We start from the raw sequence: 26,426 nt of genomic DNA, 5'->3' as shown, positions 1-26,426 counted from the left end.
TAGTTTGTACTAGATTGTTTCCTAACTTTATTCCATGTTCTGCTGTCAGTATGCCCTCCTCACAGATGAACAATCTGAAACGCTACGGCATGTTATCCGCCAGTTCAAGCGATGCAATCCACGATGGACAGAAATCCAGTACGTCATTGTTGACGAAGATTTTACTGAAATTGAAGTTTTCAAGTCCGAACTACCGCAAGCAAGAGTGCTGTTATGCCAATTTCATACCGTCAAGTATATCCAGGAACGAATTGCTAAGGCAGCGACGGACTCTCCGCTATTCCAAGGAATTGACTCAAGCCTGTTGTTAGCCTTATCGTGAAAGCTAGAACCGAAGCAGAGTATGACGAGTGCTTTCGCTTCATGCGCGAAGAACTTGGGGTTCCTGACACTGACGTTGCTGAAAGCAATACAACTGAAGACGTTGGTGCTCCTCTATTCTGGACTTACTTTGCGGAGAATTGGCACAAATGCCGAGAGATGTGGTGATCATATTTACGCGACAACGCAGCCCATCTCGGCAACAATACCAATAACAGGTTGGAATCATCCTGGCAAAAGATCAAAACGATAGCTGATCAAAATGTGGATATTGGTGAATCTGTTACAAGCCTAATCTGGTGGGCTAAGTTTAAACAAAAGGCCTTCACTGCGGAGGTGGCCAGGGTCGGACAAGTCTTTGACCCTGTCCACCATACGAGTGTGGAGTTGACACGGCTGGCACAGATGGTAAGCCGCTATGCGTTTGATATCATAAAGGAGCAATATGACATCGCGACGAAGGCAGATACGTATTACGATATTCGTGATGAGGGAAACGAATTGTACGTGGTTGCTAGCGCCACGTACAATTGCAAAGTAGACACGTCGGTGTGGACCTCCTATTGCATGCTTGGAATAACGCAGAAGCTACCATGTCGCCACCTACTGTACCTGCGAAAGCGCATGGATATTCCTGCCCTAATTCCGTTTGGTTATCTTGATGATCGCTGGAGATATAAATCCGCAGCGATGTTAGACCGATTTCTCGTCAGCGACTACGAAGTTAGTGGATACTCAGGAAGTAATTTTGTTCGATTACGGCCGCCACGAGAGCCTACTCAGAAGTACAACGATTCTCTTGTACATGCTAAGAGAATAGCAGAAGCGGTATGTCAGTATGGAGGACGTCAATATGAACAAGGTCGAAGAATTTTATATGCAATTACGAGCGCATTTGCGGAGGGTAGGTTGGACGACCTCGATGCCGCTGTTGCACGACTTCGCGAACCGAGAGATTTTTGTGAAGACAGGAGAGTGGTTGACTTGGATGCGCCCCAAGAATAACAGAATGACTCGGGCGGAGACACGAGCGGTAGCGTTGTGCGTAGCGATGAACCTGGAGCATCTACAAGGCTGTAGGAAGACCAAAACGTACAGTGAAACAACGTAAGTTCGCTCGCCGGAAGAAACAGGATGAGATCAAAAAGATCTGCATGGAGAGAGAGAGGGTCGAGTCACAGTATGACGACACTATTGACGCTTTATCTCAAGCTGTATACGGCGATCTACTCACGTCTCGTGAATGGAACTCCTTCCTTAGCAAGTTTAAGATTGTTGAACACCTTCCTACAACTGCAGAACAACCAGGACTATGCATTGCAGTACATGGTGGAAATGCCACTAAGTGGCGGCGAAACGCAGATATTTGCCGGGCGGTACTTCCTAGAGATTGGGTTACGAAGTGTCTGGAGCTGCTGACAGAGTGCAGAAATACGTATTACACCCACAAGGAAGTTGTTTTGAAAGACGAGGAAATTCTTTTCAAATTTGAGCTTGGACGGTATACTTTGTATCCAAAACTTACAGGTGACTACATCCGGGCAGTGGATATTTGGCACAAACTTTGGGCCACATTCCGCTGGCTCGAGAGCACCATTTCGTGGGTCCGTACGATCAACCTACATACCGCGGATCCTAACTCAGTATTTGCCGACGCGGCGGATGTTGACCTCGCTGATGTATGTACGTGCATTCAGTATGCAAACCTGCAAGATGAAGAGGAGTTAGCACTGCTTCGATTCGCTATGAAAAGGGAACTGGAAGATGTATGTATCACTGCGGCGATTGATGTCATTTGCGGTGAAGCCGACGTCCGTGCAGACTCGCTACCTACCTGTACGTTTTCGCCCCAGTTAATGGCCATGGATACCGATACTGAAAGAATTGCATGGTTGGAGAGCAACCGGATAATCGCAGATGCTAAGGACAACATCGTAGGTGCCGTCCTTCTCGACGGAAATCACTGGTGCGCGTTGTGCATTAGCTTGGAGAGATGGACGTATACGGTGATAGATCCTCGAAACGACAGGAAAGTTGTCGACGTTGTCGATACATTGTTCAAGAACGTCTTCCGCCCCCTACTCAAAGATGACAAGAGATGGAAACGCGTTGTCAGCAGGGATTACCAGTAAATGGACGGTGTTAGTTGCGGAATATGGGTTCTGACTTTCATTGAAGCTACCTATTCCAATCCTACGACGCTCCGATGGATGTTGCTTATCTTAGGTACAGATACTTGCTTAAGGTCTTGTTAGCGTAACTCCATAATACATAACTTCATTGCAAGATATGCCCCAAAGACCTAAGTCCCAGAGAACGTGCGCGTGGTACACAAATTAACGCCAATTAAAACGTCCTGTCACGTGCTTCGAATATAACACCGACCAGACATTCGGGTGTCGTCTGCTCCAAATGCATTGTTTTTAGCTGTCATCTGCTCAAAATGCATTGTCTTTAGCTGTCATCCGCTTTAAGCGCGTGTAGAATGGCGGTAAGATTGTATGGGATTGTATTTTTTGGTACAAGCTGCTTGTGGTAGATTACGGCAGATTGGACGAGATTGTACAGATTGTCGGATTGTGTTGAGATTGTGGTAGAATAGATTGTGTCAATAATATCTGCCAGTCTACCAAACTACCTCTGTTAAGAACGGCCCTGACTTCCCGATCATTAGGTCATGTAGGGAGTTGGTCGGCACCTCGGCAAATATCACATCTTTGGTGATAAAGTATAGATCCTCCTGAGACTATGCCAAATCGCATGGGGTACCTATTAACCTGCAAAAGACTAGGTAATTCGGGTAACCTATGGCTTTTCGTGTGCAATTCAATCGCTCAAGCGAGGCAATGCAATTATTTTAATATCCCGCTTTTCACGAATTCCTGCATTTGTGCGCTCCCACAACGACATTATAACGCGCTTACGCTCGCTACCCTTCAATCTTATCCAAGTACATCGACTCGAGCATGCGCTTGTTCGATCGGGAGTGTGATCAACACGTAGAGGCGCGGGTTCTCAGCTACGTATGAGGGGGCTTACTGCTATGCTCGGTGTGGTAATGCACAGACATGGTATTGAGTGGTTCGAACCATGCAAATATGAGCCCACTAGCATGCGAGGACACGTCTCGGCATCTGTCCAGTCATCAGCGTACCGGTCGAGATCATTAACTGCGGTTCGTCAGGCTGCAGACAGCCCTGGATAAACGTACACTGGTATTTTGACTTTGTCTTGTATGTGGGTATGGAAAAGTCTACGTGAATCGGCATAACGCACAGCTACACGCTGAAAAAACCGTTATTTGCTGGGAGATCGATTTAATCACGATATGCTTGCTGTCTCGAGAAAGATGTGCCTCCTCAGAGAAGAGACCAGGGTGCGAACAAACTTTTTTTGTGGTGAAAACAAAAGAAGATGGGGCGCCAGCAAAATCAAACGGGTGCAAGCAAACAAAAACCGCGGTTTTGGGGCTCCAACGAATAGATTTGCGGGCGTCGGCAAAATAGATTTGATTTTGGTGCGCAACCGGGTCAACGCCCAAGCGATAATCCCACCAACAGCTTTGCATGTACCAATGAAGGCTTGCCTCACTCACATAGCTATATCGATAAATATGTGGTTTGTATGTAGATGAATAAGCCACAGCACCCGAAAACGTCGGCAATGCCACGGTAGCGCAGTATTTGACGATGATCATGAAATAACTCTTCTGTTGTTATTAAACACTGAACTCCACTGCTTGTCTATTTTCCCAGTTGTGGGCATTCCGCGTATGCCCTGCAAGTTTACTCGACTGGGTCGACTAAACCAGCATTTGACATGCAGGATTCCTCGCCTCGATCGACTTATCATGCATTTGGCGCGCAAGTTAACTCGACTGGGTCGCTTTATCATGCATTTGACACGCAGGTTTACTCGACTAGGTCGACATAACAGGCATTATCCCGTGACAGATTAGCTCAATTGAGACCACCAATCTAGCGAAGTGGACTTCTCCGGCAGCTGGCGTTATCGTTACCTTACCCCACGGGCCAGAACAACCACCAGTAGCCCTTAGTTCCAATCGAAGCGGATGGCACGCATCGCGTGGGCGAAACTAGCCGAGCATGCAACGAGCGACGCCTTTGTCAAACATCGAGCATCCGGTTTCTGCTGTTCAGGAGTGTACGCGAAGCGTGAGATGGACTGTAGAATACGTGTCGCCGACCACCCCATGATCGAGAGGCGATTAGCGTGTATTAGTCTATCTTGTGCACAGCTGGAGGAAACGAATGGAGGTGTGCAATGTGGTGTCCAATGGAAATACTAGGAATGTGAATCAAAGCCAGCCTGGCGTGTGTACGCGAACGACAAAGAGCACCTTCGTGGTGGTCAAACATGCAGCGGAGTTCATCGCGTTCATATCACAGCCGAAGTTAAAGAGTTTATCACAAAATTGGATTCGTGTGGTGTAAGACCACGCCATATTTGGAGTAATCTTCGGCGTGCAAATGATGTTCCTGCACCTCCTTTGGGGTTGCCGTCGCGACAGCAAGTATCGGATTGTTTGAAGCGCCTCCGAAAAAAAAAAATCTCTCGCGAAACACCAGAGAAGCAGTCAAGAATTTGATGAAAGAGTTTCCGTATTACGACGGGATAGACAGTGGCAAAGCGTTTCTTTTTGGACCTGTAGATGATGACGATGGACATCCACAAATTGGTAAGGGCAGTGACGCTAACCCTTTTGTATTGGGTGTGACAACGCTGAGTCTGCTCGCCAAAGTGAGGCAGCTTCGAAGTGATGAACATTTTCGCATTTTTCACACTGATGCCACATTTAAACTTTGCGATCTTGGGTGTCCAGTTATTACATGTGGCTTCACGGATCGATCCCGGGTCTACCACCTAGCTGCTATTCTTGTCGTGAGTGCTAGAACCCACTATGAATATGAAATGGCGTTTGATTGTGTCGCTCGACTGTATCAAAGAATTTTTCGAACCCCTCTTCGCGTTGACGCTGTTTTAGGAGATGCAGAAGATGCGCAGTATAACGCTCTTCGAAGCGTTGACGTTTTCAGTGAAGCCAAGTACTTGATGTATTTTTTTCATGTCCTTTACAATATTCACAATAGAACACGGCATCTCGATACTGCATCTGGCGTGGCCGTTGTTACTGGTATTATGGACATTCACTTTACTACAAGTTGCATTGAGTATTGTGAGGCGTATCATTTCCGGTTGGAAGGCGCAGACGCGTTTGCATTCATTTGCAAACTATTTTGAGGAACAGTGGACGGAGAGTCGGTACTGGAGGTGGCAGGTGTTTCACTCCCCGACGGGTTATGCCACCACAAATAACCCATGTGAGGTTTTCAACGCAAGTGTAAAGCGCCATGTTCATCGCAAGGCTAACGAGATCTGTGCACTTTTGTGTAGTATGATCACTTTGGCGGAGGATGTTGGATGTGACGTACCTTCCCCAACAGTTTCGATAGCGCCGCCTAATGTGGATATCAAGCAAGCAGCAAAATGGATGGTGACAGCTAAAGCGGTGGTTGTAATCCGCACTCCGATAGAGTCAAAAGTACGAGTACTGCACGTCTTGGATGTGCATGTTGACACTGTGGCCATGGAGACGATGCGTCGGCTAGCGAATGCTGTTATAGTGGGGACAGGTAACAAACCTTCAATGGTTCGTTGTTTTTAGGTATGGAAGAAAAAGCTAAAAATAGCGCGATTATACCGAGATAGCGTGAAGTGGTCTACGCGTCGCGCCCACCGCATCAAAATGCTGACCGGTGGCTGGCTTGTTGACGCAGAGGAAAATATTTGTGGTTGTTCGATTCATCTCACATTTGGAGTTTGCTCTCATGTTCTCGTAGCAAGATCAGTTCTTGGTCTCGCAAATGGCGTTGGGGATAAACTTGTTTGTAGGCGAGCCCGAAAGGAACAGCGAACACAAGCTACAGCTGATAACACGACCAGCTCGCTAATTCTCACAAGTTCCGTGTTGGGTGGATTAGTGGGACAAACTTCGATGACCGTGAATAATAACGATTACACGAATCGATCCATGGTAACGCTGCAGGATGTTGGCTTCGGTAATGGAAGGATGAATGGCCAGTGGAGTCAGATACACGACACTGCTAACTTAATGGGAACACCAGGTATCACGAACGCAAACAGTCAACATTGTATGACTCATTCAGAGAAAGCGTGCACTTGTCATCATACGTATCATGATGCTGTGATGCCAATTCAACAACCTATAAGAACTGATGAAGCTTACAACACCACTACCAACGAATTATGTATCACGAACCTAGCTTATCCCGTAGACCCAGACGTTGCAAGTCGATTAAATGGAAGTAATACGCTCGGATCGACGCATTTCAGCGGTAACGTGGCGTGTCCACCTTCACCACATTATCCAGCGAGCGCGACGGATGCGTGTCAGAGCTTTTCGACGGCTTCCCCGCAGGATTCTCAAACGTATGGCTTACAACATTTTCAAGCAATTCATCCGTTCAATAGGCCGTACCAGGGTTAAGTCGACCCAGCCGATTAAACGCGCAAAACACATGCAGGATAAGTCGGTCCTGTCGAATTGAGCATGTAGGTTAAGTCGACCCAGTCGAACAAACCCACATGACACTGAAACTTGCAGTAAGTATGCCAAACGAATTTAGGTGAACCGGTTACATATTTTGCTTTAACCGGTCGCAATCTAATCGGGCGCTCTCCGCCACATATTGCTCGTTTCACGCCGGGGTAGCAAAGGAAGCATGGAGAAAAAACGCCGAAAGGTGCAAGCTACCGAGGCCGAAAGGGTCCAAGCACTTAAGACATGGCAGCAGCATCGACACGAATGGAAGCCGACTGAGGCGGCCAAGCGTCTTGGAGTCCACGAGAGTACCCTTCTGGGATGGAGGAATGAACTGTCCGATCGCGAATTGTCGTTCGTTCGAGAGCCTCGCCTAGTTCCGGGCGGGAAAAGGAAGAAAGGAGCCGGGCCAGATCGACGTTGCAGCCGTACGAAGATCGCGTACTTGAATTCTACACAAACAGCTTAAGAGATGGTGGCTCGGTGACTCCTGCTAAACTCCTGCACTACTGCAATCTAATTCCTGAATTTGCAAGTACAAAACGGAAACACCAAGTTAAGCTGGGTATCAAGATTTATTAGATATTACAACCCGAAGGTAACCCTGCAGCTAAAAGAGGAAGCCTCTCATCTGGCGACTACCGAGCAGCAGGAAACGGCGCCCGCGCCCACCACTCCAAGCTCTAGCACGCCCACGGCCCCCACACCAAGCACTAGCAATACCGCCACGCCCGCACCAAGTACAAGCAAGCCCGCCGCCCCCGGGCCAAGCACAAGAACGCCCGCCGCCGCAGCAATCAGAAGTGCGCCCGCCGCTGCCGCGCCAATCAGAAGTGCACGGGCGGACGCTGCGCCAAGCACAAGCACACCCGTGATTGCCGAACCATGCAGCAGCATGCCCGCGGACCCTGAGCCGATCAGAAGTGCGCGTGCGGTCGCCTCTACAAGCATCAACACGCCCGCCGCCGCTGCACCAAGCAACAATACACCCGGGGCCGCCGTAGCAAGCAGCAGCTCGCCCGCGGCCACAGAACCAAGAAGCAGCTTCCCCACGGCTGCTGAGCCAATCAGAGGTGCGCGCGCGGCCGCCAGGACGAGTACCATCACACCCGGAGCTGCCACACCAAGCCCTAGGACGCACGCCGCCGCCACGCCAAGCAGCAGACCTCCTGCGGCCGCCAAGCACGAGCTGAGTCAGCGTGTGTCCAAGGAGGCGAGCCCCAGCGCACCCGAGCCGGGCAACAGCACGGTGGTGGCCGGCGCTGGTGCTGTTTGCTCCAGCACCAGCGCCCATGGCAACCCCGACGAGCCCGGTAAAATGGCCAATCAGGATGCACGTAATGGGCGGGCTTCACTAAACTTGTCGTTTTTAGGATGTTGGCTGTCCAAGCAGCCTACCTACGGTGCGTCATCTGAATTACACAAGTTCAAGCTGTTCAAGTTTACTAAGGATCCACGAATTGAGGCTATTATGCTGAAAAAGGTGCCGCCACCAAGAATATCTGCGGCTTCAGATATCTCGAGGATTCTACCAATGTCACTAATAACGAAGTGCGAGGGACTTGTGGTTGCCCTGCAAAATAGGAAGACTGGCCTGGCTGAAAATGCAATTGTTGTGGAGATCGAGCCAATTGGTATATTGCATACTGCTGTTCTCAAGATCATGAAGAGGTGGCACGCTGCTTTGAAAGCATCCGCTACCATCACACTCTCAACTGGCTCCGCACGATTAATACGATAATGCAAATCTCCCCTGATTTTAGATCCCCTCGCAGCACTGTTATCAAGACCAGGTTACAGAATCTCCAGTTGTTTGCTGCTGAGGTGCGTCATATTTTTTTTATTTCCAACTGTGTTATAAATTACTCGAGCAGAAAACTATATTTATTATTGCTGATGTAGTTGGAACACTTGGATCTAGCTGGCAAAAGGGCTGTCGGAGATGCCACGATGAACTTCCTTTTGACCAAGTCATTTGGAGGGAGAGAGGGAGTAGCATTCATCGAGCGTGGAAATATCAGTATTGTCGAGGGTGGAGTCCCTCGAATTGGGTCGGCAGCGCTCAGCAAACTCGTTGGTGACCTGGGTAAGGAATTCATTCGTTTGCCTATTAACTGCGATGATGTACATTGGTGTAGCATCATGATTGACATCGCGAACGCTCAAGTTCGAGTCTACGATCCTATGTACTCCACCTACTCCGATAGCGTCAAGAAGTTGGCTAAGACGATGTCTCAAGTTTGCCGCCTCCGACAAAATCTAGATACCACATTACTCCCTACGTAGCCGAGCTCGGTCACCAAGTTGACAGCTCCAATTGTGGAATATTTGTTTTGATAGCCTGCGAGCTATTCTGCGGGGCGAAGTTTTTTACGACGGCGCAGGTAAACCCGCTTCCGTATCTACGGTACAGATATTTGTGCTTGTGCATTTAAATACACGTAGTTCGAAGTATCAAAATCCAAGTGTTGTCTTCTTCAAAAAGTAAATCCGCGTACATGTTATTTGTTCAGCAGTAAGCAACAACGTTGCACCTCAACGTCAGTCAGAAATATAGTTATAGCTTTGTAATCGAAACGCGGCCGAGCAGTACGCACCACGAATGTGTGTGCCGATTTTCAGGCCCGGCAGCCGCTTGGCGGCCGCGGAATCATTGCGCAAACGCCGCGACCGAGATATGGCCGATGGACTTGTCCACTGTGTGTTTGTGTGATGGACAAGAGCCGCACAGAGCAGTACCGTACGTTTCCGCATATGTTCGTTTATTTCTCGGTTTTAGAAAATGCATTACGGGAGGTAGTTGTTGTAGCGCCTGTCCACGTATTTTACTGGCGCGCTGTTTTGAATTTTGCTGGCGCCTTTGTTGGCGCCCTTTTCACCTCAGAGAACCACCACTTATTCGCGCAGTTAGGGATATTTCACCATCTGCCGGGTATCCCGGTGGGTTTATCCCCGATGCCAGCAAAATACCCAGCCTTTGACCAGAAAGTGCTGAACATGGCTCGCCGCACAAAGAGCGAAGTGGCATATCTGAAGATCGCCCATGCGGAAACTCACAGCATCGATACCACGCCACGAACCAGATGTTCTCCCCACTTGAAGCCAGCGAGGCTGGCGCTTCCAATTTGCGGATACAACCGTGCGTGCACCAATAGTAGGGCTGTGAACGTTCAGCTTCATAATCGGTTTACGATCTGAACGTTCACGGGCGGTAAAGTCGCACCGTGAACCTCCGCATGATTTTGACTTGAAAAAAACTATATACGCGATTGTGTAAGAAACACTACCCAGCCATGTCAGCACCTCAAGCCCAAGATGCTTGGTGCGGCGGCACTCCCCTCATTAACGAGTGGCACGTAGCAGCCGATGAGGAGTACTGTTGCCTAGCCCCACCAGGTAGCCTTTCGCAGTGATGGCCAAGTTCGCCTCGATATGCTGTTCAAGGTGTCCTGAGTTGAGCTACGCCATGATATGCAACGTACTGGACGACGACTTCGAGCACAACGTACGACTCATCACGTTGGCATCTGCACTTCTCAGTCTAGCTGCTTGCCGACATCATATTGTGCTCGATCGACGGTTTGTTGAAATGTGTTGCTGCGATTGATGGGACGGCTGCTGTTGCTGCTGTGGACGGAGCTGCAGTTGTGGCTGAAGCGGCGAAAGAATACCATTGCCGATAGTTGGGGTGTGCTCGAGCTGCGATCTAGCTGCTTGCACCGGTAGTGCTGACGCCGACGCAGGACCGAATGGAAGTGAGAGATGCGCGCTGATGGTACAGGAGGACCTCGACGTAGATCGCCGCTCTGCGGCGTCTGGCAGTGAATTGGTTGCCAGCCTTCCATAATGGAAATGAAGTGTCATTTCGATCGCTTTCGAGGTACTTACATATTTCAAAACTGTATGTGCATGCTGAAGCCTAGTGGAAGCCTTCCAAAAAGACAGTATGTCGCCGCCTTATCTGCTGCAGATATGTCGGGTCATATGCCCGACGTAAATCTCGTGAGACGCAGATTTTGTCTCGATAAACTGCCCTAGCCCTAGTTATATGCCGTGAAGCCATCATAAACGATTATCTTGATATTTGTATTGTTTAATATGACCATCACTCTGCTGACTTATAGCCTGCATTATATCTTCCGGCGTATCTAAGCGCTGCTCACTTTCAAATCCAGGCGACCGACCACATTGCCTGCGCTCCCAAGCGAACATTGTCCACCGTGATATCCAAGGCGACCAGGATCCATGAGTAGGCGGTGGTGGTGCACAGGCTCCGAGGTGAGGTGCAGTTGCAAGTCTCGCACAGCAACATGTGAGTGAATGAATGCAACGAAACTAGCTGCATGTGGTGAAAGTGATGGTTCTATTGCTGCTGGTGATGTGCAGGCGACCGCGAAGCTAACGTGAACGCCGTGTTTGACGTGAGAGGTGAGTGTTTTGGCGCCAAAGTGGATTTCAATAGTCACTTTGACTTGAGCGCAGTATTGATCGATTTGCGCGCGCAGATTTCGCGCGTCGAAGTTGCCCCGCAGCTACCTTTCATGATTCTGCTCAAAGTGGAGGCGGCGGGAGCTTTGAATCGAGGCGGGAGCTGTAGCTGCTCGGCGCATTCGCTTCTCACTTTTGCTTTTGCCTTCAAGAAGCCACCCAGCCTCCGCAACCTCCTCTCCAAGCAACGCTCCCGGTACGAAGACCCAAGTTGCTGTGTCGTTGGCTCGCTGCTCACTATCTTGCTGACGCTGCCGTGTTGTGGTTGTCTGCAGATGGGCAAGAACTCTGGAAACACTAACTACACCATGGTCGACGTTGATCGCCGCCTGCACCTCGTCGAGCAGTCCCTGCCGCTGGGCAAGGATGAATGGGAGCGCTTGGCGGTGACTTTCAACTCCGGAAGGTCTCGTGGATCGCCTGAGCGTGACTTCGAGAGCTTGCGGCGCAAGTTCAAAGTGCTGTATAGCACTCGCAAACCCACGGGGAAGCCGAACATGCCCCCTCATATCCTCAAGGCGAAGGGGCTCAAGCAGGCAACCGATGAGAAGGCCAACGTCATCGAAATGGAAGATGAGGCCAACCGAGACCAGCGCTACGTCGAACCTAACTTCTCGTTTGCAACCGACCCGGAAAACAGTTTCTTCGAGGAGGACGATGGGGAAGGCGTTCAGTTGGCCCAGGACACCAACGAGCCCGTGCTCGACGACTCGGCAGTCACCGACACCTCAGTGGCGGGTGCCTCGACGGCCTCAAGTCACGCGTCCACGCGGAGTGAGTTCCAGGAACTCCTGGCATCGCCGTTGGTCAACGAATGCATGGAAGCTTTCGAACGAACCCCACGACTAGCGCCACTACGAGCAGATCGAACAACATACGCTTCGGTTTCTGCTGCAGGATTCTCGAAGCCGCATAAGCCGGCCGCCAACACTGCGGCGAGCAACGCTTCAGCCATGGAGGAGCCACCCGCTGTGCCAAGTCGGTTATCGGGAAAGCGCGCCGACAACAAGAAGTAGTCGAAGTACCAGAAGTTCTCCAACCGGCTGGGGGGAGGCGATTTGGCGGACTTCCGCGACACCATCGGCGCCAAGCGCGCACTCGAAGATGACAAGGAGACGCTCGAGGCCAGCTACGCCAAGGCAAAGCGAATCAGGGCGTTGAGGGCCACCACCGCGCTCAAGACCAAACTGACCGGTCTCAAAAACTCAGTCAACAACATGGGAGGGAGCTTCATGGAAACCATTCTTCTCCTTCGCGAAGAGAATGAACGAAAGGCAGAGGCTCGTTGTGCCGAAGAAGAACAACGCCGCCGTGATGACATCGTTGCCCGTGAGGCTAGACTTCTTGCGGACAAGGCTGAGGCCGAAGAACGCCGTCGTCAAGACAAGCTCGACATGGTGGAACGAGCCCACCGTGATCGCGAGGAAGCCCGCGCTCGCACGCAGGAGCTGATGCTGATGATCCAAGCATTCACCAAGAAGTTGTAAGCTGAGCTCGCGATGGAATGGGCAGGTCATGCCGAACGCAGCGAGGCTCTCCACTTCAATTTTTAGTTGTAGTCATCTTGTACGTAGCACTAAGCCTCAAAACTGCCCAAGTCGAACACATTTACATGAAATCGTTCAAAGTTAACCCTGTCTGCATATTCTCTACAGCTTCACCAGCCAACTCGAGTTGTTCAGACATCTCCATTTCTCCCCCAAAGGTTGTGCGGATCTGTGAAATACCTACCATTCGCACACGGTAGTTCGCCATGCGGAACAAGTTGTTCAGCCGAAGCCCACGAAGCTTGGGGTCATAAGGAAGCGGAAGGTTGAGGCGGCAGTAGACCTTCTGGACGCTTCCCATTCCCCACTCAGCCGCCTGCCGAACCGAAGTGATGGCATTATGGATCGTCCTGGCGGAGCTCCGGAGTGATGGCCACAGTCTTTCCAGGTCCCCGTCCTTGAACTGGGTGAGGATGCGTCTGGCCATCGCGGTTGAACATGGGAAAGCGGAGTCCGACACAACGTTCATCCTCGTGTCCGGGCAGAAGGCGGGGTCCTGCAACTTTGCCCGGAAGCCGAGCGACGTGTCGGAATCGTTCCACGACCCGTGGCAATTGTGGCGGCACCACACAATGCACCCGTCGACAGCAAAGCAAATTGTCCCGGTGACGAAAACGGAATGGAGCCAACCATTGTACATGACATTCTGCAGGTCGGCGTTGGACGGCTGCTGGACCTACATATTAGCAGGCGTTAGCAGAGTAAAGTACAGCACAGTCAATCAAGCGTTGCGTTTACCTTGAAGTTTTTTCTGTCTATGAATCCGAATGTGTACTTGAGCAGAGGCTCACGCGTTTCTACTAGCTTCGCCAATTCGGTTTGAAGGGCGGGAGACGGCCACGAAATCTGAGCTGGCGCGTGGTTGCCGAGCGTTTTGGAGAGAGCATCCTCAGCCCTCCTCAACGACCGCGACAACGTACTCGGGGGTGCACCAAACAGCATGCACAAGCTGCCCAGCTCCATCGAACCGACGTAGAAGCCCAGCAGTAGTTCCAAGACTTGGTGATGATAGCGGAGTTTGGGCGGGCGGCCCCTCGATTGCACACGCGGGATGTAGTAGAAGCGAGCTAAGCGCCTAAGCAGCTTGTGGAAAGCAGGCCTATACAGGAGCACGGAGTAACAATACATGGTAAATACAGAGTTTGATAAAGGACAGCGATACTTGCGTCGTACCGTGTCAAACTCGTCGCGTTCAGGAAATTGATGTCGGTGCCGTACTTGTACAACACCATCCACGCTGAGCCGCACCGGGTGTCCAAGCACTGGGCCGTCAAGTAGTGGCGGGTCTTCATTGCGATCTTCCACGCCCGGTTGACCAGGAAACGAAACACCTCGCGCCTCACCTCGCTCAGCTCCCTGCCTTGCTTCTCGATGGCACTGGCGAGTGCCAGCATCAAGTCGGAGTCCTCGTCCATCATCGCCACTCGCTGCTTGCGCTCAACTTGAAGAATGACAAAGCGGGGAGTGAGTGTGCCCGACGTGTCCTAGACGAAGTGTCGGGTATATTCTAGAGAAATTGAAGCTGCTACGGTGCTGCCTGATTCAGGGCAATATCAATAGGACGCACAGAGTAGCTGTAAGGCATTTGTGGTGGACGTTTTTAGCGATAAAGTGATATATATCTTTTTTATGTCGGTCTTATCTGCTGCAAATAAGGCGGTGTCATACTTCATTTTTGGAAGGCTTCCAGTGTACCCATGCGGGAGGTTCAGGGGGGTAAAAGGAGGTTTGGAGAAGTTCAGAAACAGCAAAATCAAACCTCCGTAGTAGAGATAAAGAAAGGGCTCGCGAACGTTCAGAGGCTGAACGTTCACACCACTAACCTGTACAGTCAAACTTGTTTATATGATCCTCCCTATTTGAGCCTTGCCATTTATTTGATGCAAGCTTTGTTGCTACCAAATATTTTACTTAGTTTTTGTATAACCGCTGTTTATATGTATACAAGGTATATGAGTCACATTTTGGAGGACCAAATTAGGTCTAACCTGTTTATTTGATTCACACTGTTCACGACCACACACTCTTCAAAGCCCCCACTGCTCAACGCCCAACGCCCAACGCAAGCTCCCTTCCCTCGCAATGTCTCCACGCACCTGTCTGACGCTAGAACAAAAGCTCCAAGTGCACCTAAAGCTCAAGCAGAATCCTGGCATGAACAACCCCATGCTCGCTGAGTGGATTTGACAGCGATTTTATCGAAGTGGGAGGGCGCTGTGAGCGCTAGTGAGTATCTGGCAGTGGACGAGGACGTGCCTGCGCACGAGCCAGATGTGATAGTGGATGAAGCAGCAGGAAGTGATGCAGTTTCGCAGGACGAGCAGGAGGAGGAGGAGGAGGACCAGGAACCCACAATTCAACCTGCCATCGCTCTGAGACACAGCATGGAGCTGTCTGCATTTCTGCTTCAATGCGGTGAACAGACTGATAGAGAACGAAGAGCTTTACAGACCGTGGCCGCTTTGGTTCGGGAGACTACGGTGAAGGCAAAATTATGCGCGATTTCTTTACGTGCACCACTTATTTTTTTAACTGAGTCCTTTTTATATGAGTCATTGTTGTAGATGGCCACCAAGTTGGTGGCCCCGTTGGCGACCAACGGGGCCTGAGGGCCGTTCTTAACGGAGCGGTAGGCTGGGTGTGCGGTGTGCGTAGAGAGTACCACTCTGCGCGTCGTCGTTAAGAATGACGGAGTGTAGGGCGGTAGGCCGCTGTACCAGACTGTACCTGTGTCCGAGAAATTGTCTCAGCCGACCACGGACACCGCACACACCCCTCCTCGTGGTGGGCGTTGGGAGCCTACCGATCCGTGATCGAAAATTCCCTCGGGGTAGTCCCGACTGCTGCACAGAGCCGGTGCGCAGCCTACCCGAGCCTACCGAGCCGACCGCACACCCGCTCCGTTAAGAACGGCCCTCATATAAACAGGTTTGACCGTACAGGCCAGGGATGGTAAAAAAATATGGAAGGATTTTTTCAAAATAAAAATATCGAAAAAATATTTTTATTTCCATTTTTATGATATTTTTACCATTTTTATTCATCAAACCCCGCTGAAACGGATCGCCTGGAGCACTGTATAACACAGTAACTACCTGAATACTGGCCTCAACGCATACTGACGAGTGGGCTGCCACCGCAGGGCTACTTCAGCTTCATAGGTGGCGGAGCCGACCATGCCGATCGAGGTCAAGACACCTGAGGACTTCAGCGGCGCCATCGGCGAGAAGCAGCCGGCCACCGTGCAGTTCTCGGCGCCGCGGTGCGGTGGCTGCAAGATGGTGACCCCCCAAGGTGACGCAGCTGACGGAGAACGAGTTCCTGACCGTCAAGTTCCTAAAGGTGAGCACCGAGGCGTCTGCAAGGAGATTGATGTGGACTGCTTCCCCACCTTCCGCGTGTGCAAGGACGGCGAGATGACTGCGTCGCACGTCAGCAAATATAGGTCCCCACCTAATAGAGCGCGGTTGTCAGATTGTGTCCGATACAAAAACCGAAGTGTTTTATTTTCGTACTTACACGAATAAAAATGAAAAAATATTTTTATTATATTTTTCTCACGGATAAAAATATTTAAAAAAAATTTTTGCCGTCCCTGTACAGGCCTTTAGGCCATGATGTTGAAACTTGTACAGACAGAACTCCCAGAAATGATCATCACCGTGGACTGAAAATCGTGTATCATTTATTAACAGTAGCAGATTATCATTTGATAGAATGTAGTGTGGACCACACATACAACGGAGCCAGTGGGTTTCGCAACCGACAGACGCGAACAGGAAAGAGAAGTGCAAGCCGTCGTAGCGAAGATGCCCACCAAGCCAAGAACTCTGCGCGAGGGCAACTTGACTGAGAGCGAGAAGTACCAGATAGCGGAGAAACCTAAGCGAGAGCCTAAAATGACGCAGGTTGAGCTCGCAAAGTGGGCGAAAACAAAGTTTAACCTAGCCAAGGCGCCAGTACAGGCAACCATCTCCAATATTTTACGCGCTTACAAGGACAAACCAGCTCCAACTACATCTGCGACCCGCAAAACGAACCGTGCTGTCACTTACCCTGAGCTTGATGACGCTCTAGCTCTGTGGGTGCATTCCAAACAGGCAAACAACATCCCCATAACGGACGAGCTCATACAAGCCAAAGGCCGGCAGCTTTTCGACGCTCTGAAGGAACGTGGGCTAGCTACAAAGGACTTGTCCTTCTCTGCTGGGTGGCTAGGAACCTTCAAGAAACGACACGACTTCAAGCATTTCCGACTACATGGCGAGGCAGCTAGTGCCGCCAGTGAGGTAGCAGGAGCGTTCTTGGTTCGAGTTCAGCCGAAGCTGGACCAGTACTCACCGGATGATGTGTTTAACTTTGATGAATCTGGCCTTTTTTACAGAAGTGCACCTCGCTATACAGTTGGAGTGCCAGATCGAGCTGCACGTGGCGTCAAGCAAGACAAAGCACGGATTACGGTGGGTTTGGCGACGAACATGACGGGTTCGAGCATGCTCGAACCGTTATTCATTGGCCATGCAAAGAAGCCTCGTGCGTTCAAGAAAAAATCGGCTCAAGAGCTGGGCTTCTTACACTATTATGCCAACAAAAATGCGTGGATGACTACTATTATATTTCGCCACTGGATTCAGAAACTTAATGTGGTAATGGCTCGCCAAGACCGTAAGATTTTGCTACTAATCGACAACGCTCCGTCGCACATTGATGTCCAGCTCACCCATGTCGAGGTGGTTTTTCTGCCTCCTAACGCGACGGCTGTGTTGCAGCCATTAGATGGGGGAATCATTGCCTGTTTTAAAGCTCACTATCGGCGCTTTCATCTCATGCACGCACTGGAAGTAGCTGACCAGCAACAGAAGAACTGGTTTAAGGTGGACATTCTGACAGCAATGAAGTGGGTTGCGACGGCATGGAGCGAGGTTTCTACCGATACTGTGGCAAACTGTTGGCGAAAATGTGGTTTCTCCTGCAACTTTTCTACTAGCTCGAGCGTGTATCCGTTAAGTGTAAAGCGCTCCATGGCTGATTCCGTTGCTGACATCCAGGCTGCTGTCAACGCTCTCAACCTGACCAATGCTGTCTCAATTGATGATATTCTCAACCCAACGGGAGAAAACGAAGTGCATTTTGCCTACTCTGATGATGCAGTGTTAGATTTAGTGATGCCAAGCCCAGAGAATGCTGATGAGGAAGCAGAAGAAGTGACCAACGCACCTGATTCTCTACTGGAAGGCGCTCCAAGCGATGCAGAGTTTGCTGCAGCTGCCAGTGTCGTCATGCGTAGGCTGTCGAGTGAAAACGAGACGACATGTGCTGTAAGTATGACGAAAAGCTTCTTAAGCAAATGGATCTTCGAGCATAACCTGAAGAAGCTCTCAAACAAGAAGCAAGAGCTGATCACTTCGCACTTCAAACCGGTCTAAGCTCTTAATAATCGTCTGCGGGGATGATCAATTATTAGCTTAAAGAGAGAATATCAACTAGTATACAAATGCACTGTTTGTGAAAACGGTGGATCCCAGATTTGAAGATTATTATCACTTATTGCGCCATATCAAGTGATAGAGAATCATTTCTGGGAGTTCTGTCTGTACGCACGAAAATAAGTACGGGTCCCGGCAATGTGCGTTAACAGTATGCCGTAGCGCGTTTCCTACTTTTTTTCGGAAATAAAACACAGGCATTCACTTGTTGCGTCGATGCTACGGTTACCGGCATGGCTACACTTCGGCCAGTCAGTCAGTTACTCGCTACCATGGCGTCGGCGTCCGAGTCGCCCGCGGCGGCGCTGCAGCGCTACAGCGCGTTCGTGGAGGAGGTGCTGCGTCCTCAGCTCAAGCAGACGCTGGCGCACCGCGACGCGCTGGCGCAGGAGGTGCACGAGTACGCGGAGCTGCGCGAGCTGCTGCAGGAGCTGGCGGCCAGGCCGGGCGAGCCGCTGCACACGCTGCTGGACGTGGGCGAGCGCTTCCGCGTGCGCGCCAAGGTGGCGGACACGTCGCTGGTCACGGTGGACGTGGGGCTCAACTTCCACGTGGAGATGACGGTGCCCGAGGCGCAGAAGTTCGTGCAGAAGCACCTGCAGCACCTGACGGAGTACGTGGCGTGCCCATCGTGTCGCGCGGCGTCAGGCGGCTGGCTGACCGAGTTTTGTGCCGCGTTGTGGCTGGCAGGAAGCGCAACAAGTGGCAGGAGAAGGCGCGCGAGGTGTCGGAGCACGTGAACCTCGTCATCGCCTCCATCCAGCAGCTCGCAGCCTTGCAGTAAGCAGAATTTAACCCCTTGGTTCCCAACAATACACGAGACGGTATCAACTGACGGGGAGCAGAGCTCCACGGCACGTGCACGTGCAGGTGCAGATGAATTGCTGTAGTATTCCAGCTATTGCTGGATGTTAAGCATGAACTAAAGGTGTCGAGACAGGCTAGGCTAGTCGATATATTAAGCGCGGGGCTCGCTGCGCGCGCTCACTTGAACAGCCTGGATGAAGCGCTCGGCGTCCTCGCTGTCTTCGTTGCCGCCGTCGATCTCGACGGCGCGGTCTGTGCTGCTGCCCGTGAGCGTCAAGAAGTCGCTCGTCGCTCGGACGACGCCCCTGCCGTCGTCGTCTCCGCCCGGGAACCAGCAGAGCCACAAGCGGCCGTTAAAGTTGACCTCACCCGACGTAGACTCCAGGCGCTCGCCGCTTGTGATCGACACGAGAAGCTCTTCGACACCGAACGACAATGGCCGGCGCAAATCGCGACCCACCACTGCGGCGGCTGTCGTGCTCTCATCAACGGAGACGATAAACGCCTTGATGGGAGTCCCGGAGAATGCGGCGGTGCTGGATCGAGCTCAGCAGCACGCTCGGCCCGAAAGTGCCCAGCCCATTGCCGGTCGCAGGACCAGCTTCACCGGGTCCATTGCTCCGTTGGCGTCGACGCATTTGTCAGCGAACGTGGCCTCATTAGGGGGAGGCCATCACAACAGTGCCTGGTCGATTGCACCGTCGTCGTCAGTGGTGGTCTCTTCCTCTCGCTGTGCTGGTTGCGGAGGCTACGCCGAAATGTGTTTATCGTGCTTCACGCAGTTCAAGCAGAAGGATGGCGCGAGGTACAAAACGCAACTTGTGCAAGCTGTGGATTCGCTCTTTGAGAAAGCAACAACTCGAGCTTTCACGCGGATGGCAGCTGTGGTTCTGCAGTGGGTGTTCCAGGCTTGGAGAGCTGCGGCAAAACGATCGAAATGGAAGCACAGACTTGCTGAGCGCATGCTTCAAAAGAACCGCATGCGGCGCTTGTGGAAAACGTGGCAGGTATTTCTATATGAACGGCGAATTGTCGGTGCGATGCTGTATGCGGAGTCACAGCAGCGAGAAACGAACGAGAAAACTAAGGAGGTGGCCAAACTTCACGGTGACGGGTTCGAGCGTGAGTCTGCAGCTCGTGTACATGAATCGCTGCATAGAGATATTGTCCAGAAGCTGGAGGCACAGCTTGCAGCTTTGAAGACGTCGTCGCTGGCCAAAGACCGTGAGCTGCTCGAGTTACGCAAGGAACTGCGTGAGAAGCATGCACTTGTTGATTCGTTGCAGACGCAGGTCATAGACCCTCGTGAAATTGAGAGGATGCGAGTCGAGAGCTCAGAGTACAAGAAAGCTAGCTTTCAACTTGTGGGTGCGCTAACTCAAACGATGGAGGCCCAAGTGGAGGTGCTAAGCACAAGTGAAGGTCGACAAAATCTCAGTGAGATCTTCACACGTGATTTACTACACTCGATCGACAAGCCGGAAAATGCTGCATTCTATAATCCGCTGGTAGATATGGAAACGGCAGCTTTGACTTCTACTGCAAGTGGCGAAAGTGCCAGTAACAACTTCATGTTAGCGTATGAAGCTCCAGTGGATCGCGCTGATGTGATTCTAACACAATGGGTGAACTCTCTACTCGCGCGACAACCGCAAGACTGGCTAGCGGCCCCGCGTATGCAAAACTTCCATTCAAGTCTGAACGATGGCAAAATTTTTGCTGTGATCACGAAATTGCTGCATGCCGCAATGTGCCGAACGCGCCAGCGTCGACCACCAGGCGCTACAGTGTCGCGACTTGAAGCCACATCAGTACTGCGTGAAAATGGCGAGGATCTGACTGAAATTGCTATGGAGAGATATCTGGAGCACGTCCGTCGCGAAACCAGCGTGGAAAAACGGTTGGAACTCATGATCAACACACTGGGCCAAGCAATGTGGTTACCACTTGGACTCTTCAATGCCAAGGATATTCGTGCTGGTCACGCTGAGTTCAATTTTGCAGCACTCACCTACCTCTTTGTTACCTTCTCGCCGTGTCTTGCCCCGGACTACTACTCGTTGTGCGCCGAGCTGACACAGCAGTTAGAGGCGGTGAAGTGCAAGTGGCGCGAGCTTCAGGGTGATAGCATGGCCACAGCTGCAGCTGTGACGATGGGGTCAGACCCGACAACTGGAGAGGAGATTTCCATGAGCATGCGCGTTAAGCTTGCGCTATCGCAGACACTTGAGTTGAAGCGGCGGATCGATTCGGAAGACGCGAAATCGCGTGAAGGTCATTCACTCTGGGTCAAAGCTGAGCGTATTGTCATGAGGAAGTGCTTTCTATCTTATGCGCGACTGGCACGTGGTAAGGTTGGTGTGTTGTCGAAGCTGGACTCATCTTTGGGTGATGAGAACGAGGCATTCGCGAAAATCCCCAAGCACAAACTGCAGGATCTGGCATTGCCGTACGAAGACTTTACGTGGGAAGCGAAGCTGCTCCAAAGCTATCTTGTGACTATCTACTGTGATTTAGCGAGAATTTACCGAGGCTATGCTACCCGTTCTGGTGTCATCAACGATACTATCAACGTTGGCGAGTTCACGGAGCTGCTCACAGAGTGCCACGTGCTGGAAGGAAACATGACCTCGGCGGATCTTCAAAACATTATTCGTGCCTTGGACCCGAAGACAGTAAGTTACCCTTATCGTTGACTACTCGTTTAATTCGTGCGTGTAAGCGGAGGCTGATGCGCGTCTTGTCATGATTTGAAACATACACAGAAAACCGTGAATGCACATCGCGCTCTACCGCCCATCGAGTTCCTGGAAGCACTCATTCGAGTGGGGCGCAAAAAATATCCCGTCGAGTACGTAGCTGCACCTACTTCGATGTGACTTGTTAGTCCATTTTTCATGCGAATGCCTGTGTTGTTTCTCTCAGAACAAACCGCGTGACCATTTCTGAGGCGTTTTGCTTGTTTGTCGACAACTTCATTCTTCCGTTCGCCTTCCGATCTGATGCCGATTTGTTTCGACATCAACTTGACGATGCAACGATTCGTCGGCTTCTCATCAAGTACGCGGACGATCTGAAAAATCTCTACGAAAAGTATGCCGTCGAAGACCCCAAACAAAAGAACAAGTCGGAGCGAGTCACTGCCTTCACCTTTAGTCAATGTCTGCTGGACCGTGGCGTACTAGATATGACGCTCACATCAGACAAGGTGTTAGGAATACTCAGCAAGGTCTTACGGACTGTGAAAGGGACTGGACCACCAGCCCCTACAGACCCCTTCTCATCTTCAAAAGGTGGACACCGTGCTGGCGAAGACGATGATATCACGTACCCTGAATTCGAGGAAGCTCTCATAGCCGTCGCCTGTCACAAATTTCCAGACCCTTACACCTCACTTGAAAGCCGAGTGGAAAAGTTTTTCTCCGTATATATACGCGAGCGGAGAGGCTAAGACGCTTTCAATACTGGCAATGGATTTTGGTCATTTGATGTTAATGGTTCGCTATGTCGGCAGGTAATGGAATGTTCGTCGCGACGTAAGTTGCATCATCAGTTAATCTGCTAACGATAAGCCAGGTCCATTTAAACCTCGAGGGCCGTGGGACACACTTGACTGTGTGACTTTAAAAGTTGCGCAAGCATGCCAACTCAATGATTGCATTTCCCCCTCGTTGGTGCCCATCCAATCGCTAAATGTATACCCCGATTTTGCTCACTTGATTTGGAGCACTTGAGCAACTTCGTTGTGACCAGCCGCTTAGCGCGAGCAACTGCGTTGCGAATGGTGCTTGGGTTCAATTTGTTGCGCAGCAATTCAACGACAGTAACTTGACCTATCCAAGATAGGATTGCTATGATTGCTGCTATTTCCATCCAAATGAAGTGCTCGACTTGTTATACCCATCCAGCAGCACTTGCATCACTTCGATTTTACCAGTAACAGCAGTTGCCAACGCATGGGGGTCAGGGAACGAGAGTCGACTGTATCCATCATTTGCTGCATTAGTTCAGTGCATGAAAATAGCTGTGGATGCGGCTGGATCGGTCTTTATCAGCAATACCTTCGTGACTTTGGTCTTTAAATCTGACGAGACATTCTTCAATGCTGACTGGATAGTTTTCTGGTCGCTGTGTGAAAAATCCCAGAACCAATGGAGGACCGAATACTTTTTATCACAAACAATTTGACTGATTTCAGATTGGCGATCCTCGCAACTGCCAGCAGCGCACTGCTTCTGTCATATCTTCTGCAACTTTTGGCGAGGAGCTTAGCGATCTTGCTGTTGCGATCTGATATGCCCTTCTTCGATGCTTCTCCAATGCTATACTACTAGTAGAGGTTGTTCTCCTTTTTTTTAGTTTCTTAGCCTTGCAAATCTGCAGTCGTCGTTTCACGACGTCAGTCGATTAGCGGGATTAAAGCGCTGCCAAAGCCCAGTATCTTGACCATCTCGACATTACCCTCTCCGCCGCGGAGAGGAATATTCGGTCGATGATACTCTGCGAGTATGGAACTCGCGCAAGAGTTTCAGGGAGTTTCCCGGTAGCAAGATACGTAGTAACTGGGACCTTGCTCATTGCAGGTTGTTCACTCTCCACTGTTTTGACGTGTATTCGTACATTACAGTGTATATAGGTGACAAAAAGCAACAAAAAAACGCTCTAGGTTCCTGTAGTTGTGTTGGCGATTTTGCTTGCTGGGTGTACGCAAAAGTTCTGCGATTCACACCCATTTCATCAAAACCTTTTAGAGCTTTTCACTATCGTATCCAGGTTTAGTTGCACTTTTCGGGACTTGAGGCACTTGGAATTGGGTCCACATAAGGATAACCACCATTGTTAGGCCTGCCATAGTAAATAGGTCCGCCTACAGGAGTTGGGGTCGTCGCTTGAGGTGTTGGTGTAGGATAAGGATACCCACCATTGTTGGGTCGACCATAGTAGATCGACCCATTCGCGGGATTGACGTCGGAGGCCACTGCGGCGGAAGCCAGGGCCACTGTGATGACCACTAGAGGAGCGATGAACTTCATCTTGGATGACGGAACGTGTTTGCTGGAGTGCAAATGGAGGAATGAGGACCAGACGCCATGACCATCGCTGTGATGTTGACGCCCGCTCTGGATTACGCCAAGCTCAAGTTTCCGGTGGCCTATCTGGAACTGGATCATCCGATCCCGACAACGAGCTTCTTGTCCGGCCTCGGGACCGGCTTCCAGGTTCGCTGAGACGACCTACTGCACATGAAGCTTTGTATGTTAATTTAGATTCGCTAGCATCGCAGAAGCTGCCAGTCCGCAGCGACAAATAGCTCGGGTTTCTAATCTGCTATTCAATTCAGTTCTACTTTTTTTTGCCTTCTCTGAAGCACAACTCCTTCGCTCCGACTCCGTCCTGTGAGGGTCCAACGTTAAAGTCGCCATTGTCTTTGCACCACACTTGTCAGCCGATTATCCTCGAACTTATGACCAAAAGTTTACTATGTGACACAGAAAACTTTTGGTCATAAGTTCGCGGACTAAGTCTATATGTGTCTCGCACTTGACTCGGACGAGTCTGAGCACCACCATCGGGCGCAAACAATGCATTACATACCGCGTATAAATAACGTGCAAACTGCTTAAAAGCAGTTTGCACGTTAAAATGTGAACTCACAGCTTTGGTTGGAGTTGGAGCCAAAAAACCTTCGTTGGGTTTGCAGAAAATGGCATTAGCTAGCGCGAACCGTTGGCGCCGTGCGCATTTTCGGCTAACCACAACGGAGTCGCCCAGCGACTGAAAATGTCGCTATTTCGATTTCGGACGAAATGTTTGATGTGTCTGGCTACGTTGTGGCCAGGATTGAAAGTGTCACGATGTATAAATGCTCCGGACGTCCGAAGGAATGGTGCAAGATTCGATCTCGCTGCGGGCGATACACCACGGTTGGGGAAATCTGGCAGTGTTTAGTTGGGAGACTCCGCCTTCAGGCCGGCCCGAAGAGCTGGGCAGAAGCCTGTGCTAGAGAACTATAATACTAAGTAAAGGGTGTGGAGTGGTGGGATTCATGCGCTTGATCGAGAGGAAACGGGAAATGTGACGGTGCCGCATGCTTCGGGCCAGGAAACGCCTCTGCCGGGCGGCCAGGTGTTGTTAGGCCTGGTCCTGGTCGCTGGCTCCCGCGTGAGGAACCTCGACTTCAGAACGCGCGGCAGCCACTGCCAAGTACCTCGGTACTCGGCACGTCTATTTCCACGACCATGGCCAACGCAGCAAGTGTTGTAGTTGTCTAGATACATGTAGAGAATCCTCCTGAAGAATTGCACGTTTCTCTATCTGAAATGTTCACTTCAACATGGGCAAGCGCGAATTCCCCAATATTTAGCTTGTCGAAAAACAACCTTTCCACGTCATCGCAGTCACTGTTCGCCATGGTGAGACGGGTAGAAGCTACGTCGCCTTACCAGGGATAGTTTTGAGGCAGGAACTTGGCCATATCCCATAGTTCGTCGCGGACCACTCCATCCAAAGTATCAGCTACCACACCTTGGCCAAAGTCCCCGTGGTCGAGAATTAGCTTCGTTGTTTGCGTCAACGCTGCTGTATCCGGAGCGGGAGCTCGTCACACCGCCCGAACAGTATCTCGTCAACAGATAAAAAAAATCTTCACCGCAATTTCCATGTTCCGCTGATAGTCGAAGGGGACTTCGCCTGAACACCGATCGAGGAGAAGTTGCACCAGTTGAGCGCGACCAACCTCCACAGCAATATCAAAGGAGCGCGCCATATCTTGGGCTCCGGGGAGAAGACTCTCAACCATATCCACAAAGCCCTTATTTACAGCAATTACGAAATAAAAACTCAACTGCTCATCTGACTCCACTCTACGTCGCAGGAATGCGGTCACGACTGCTTAGCGACTGCCAGGAGAATCCTTATTCGGTGAAATCCGAACATCCTCTGGTAGACTTCGCCCAGCCACTGGAGAACGTCGACGTGGCTATTGGTGGCTGCAGTGAGGAACACGTACGGCGAACAGTAGAAGTGTTGTCGGTGGTTCGCGTGCATCCACTGCAGAATATCCAGACGCGCAGCTCCGGTTGTCACCAATCCGGTCCACCAACGGAAGCCTCCATACGCCTGAATGACCCGATGCAGACCGTTGTACACCGCGGCATCAATGGTCTTGGGCAACAGCAAATTGGTGACGAGGTT

The 26,426-nt window shown here is 50.8% G+C and overlaps 4 protein-coding genes across 4 annotated transcripts; 2 read left to right on the top strand and 2 right to left on the bottom strand.

Annotated features, from left to right (window-relative positions):
* Window positions 1-7,531: 7,531 nt before the first annotated feature.
* Window positions 7,532-8,008, bottom strand: IUM83_04060 (uncharacterized protein; the record flags this gene model as incomplete). The annotated part of the gene is made up of 1 exon (XM_067928101.1): window positions 7,532-8,008. The coding sequence occupies one exon, from the start codon at window positions 8,006-8,008 to the stop codon at window positions 7,532-7,534; it is 477 nt and encodes a 158-aa protein (XP_067793787.1).
* A 10,689-nt stretch (window positions 8,009-18,697) lies between these two features.
* IUM83_04059 (Prefoldin, alpha subunit) lies at window positions 18,698-19,209 on the top strand (the record flags this gene model as incomplete). Its single annotated transcript, XM_067928100.1, has 2 exons — window positions 18,698-19,038; window positions 19,116-19,209. The coding sequence occupies 2 exons, from the start codon at window positions 18,698-18,700 to the stop codon at window positions 19,207-19,209; spliced, it is 435 nt and encodes a 144-aa protein (XP_067793843.1).
* Window positions 19,210-19,383: 174 nt separating this feature from the next.
* IUM83_04058 (uncharacterized protein) lies at window positions 19,384-19,668 on the bottom strand (the record flags this gene model as incomplete). The annotated part of the gene is made up of 1 exon (XM_067928099.1): window positions 19,384-19,668. The coding sequence occupies one exon, from the start codon at window positions 19,666-19,668 to the stop codon at window positions 19,384-19,386; it is 285 nt and encodes a 94-aa protein (XP_067793774.1).
* Window positions 19,669-19,990: 322 nt separating this feature from the next.
* Window positions 19,991-22,683, top strand: IUM83_04057 (uncharacterized protein; the record flags this gene model as incomplete). Its single annotated transcript, XM_067928098.1, has 3 exons — window positions 19,991-21,907; window positions 21,998-22,083; window positions 22,158-22,683. 3 exons carry the CDS (start codon window positions 19,991-19,993, stop codon window positions 22,681-22,683), a joined length of 2,529 nt encoding a protein of 842 aa, XP_067793775.1.
* Window positions 22,684-26,426: the final 3,743 nt, after the last annotated feature.

The sequence above is a fragment of the Phytophthora cinnamomi genome (genome assembly GCF_018691715.1).
Source record: "Phytophthora cinnamomi strain GKB4 chromosome Unknown Contig27, whole genome shotgun sequence".
NCBI lineage: Eukaryota > Oomycota > Peronosporomycetes > Peronosporales > Peronosporaceae > Phytophthora > Phytophthora cinnamomi.
Note: the sequence above shows the minus strand (reverse complement) of the source record. Positions and strands in the feature narration are given on the sequence as shown.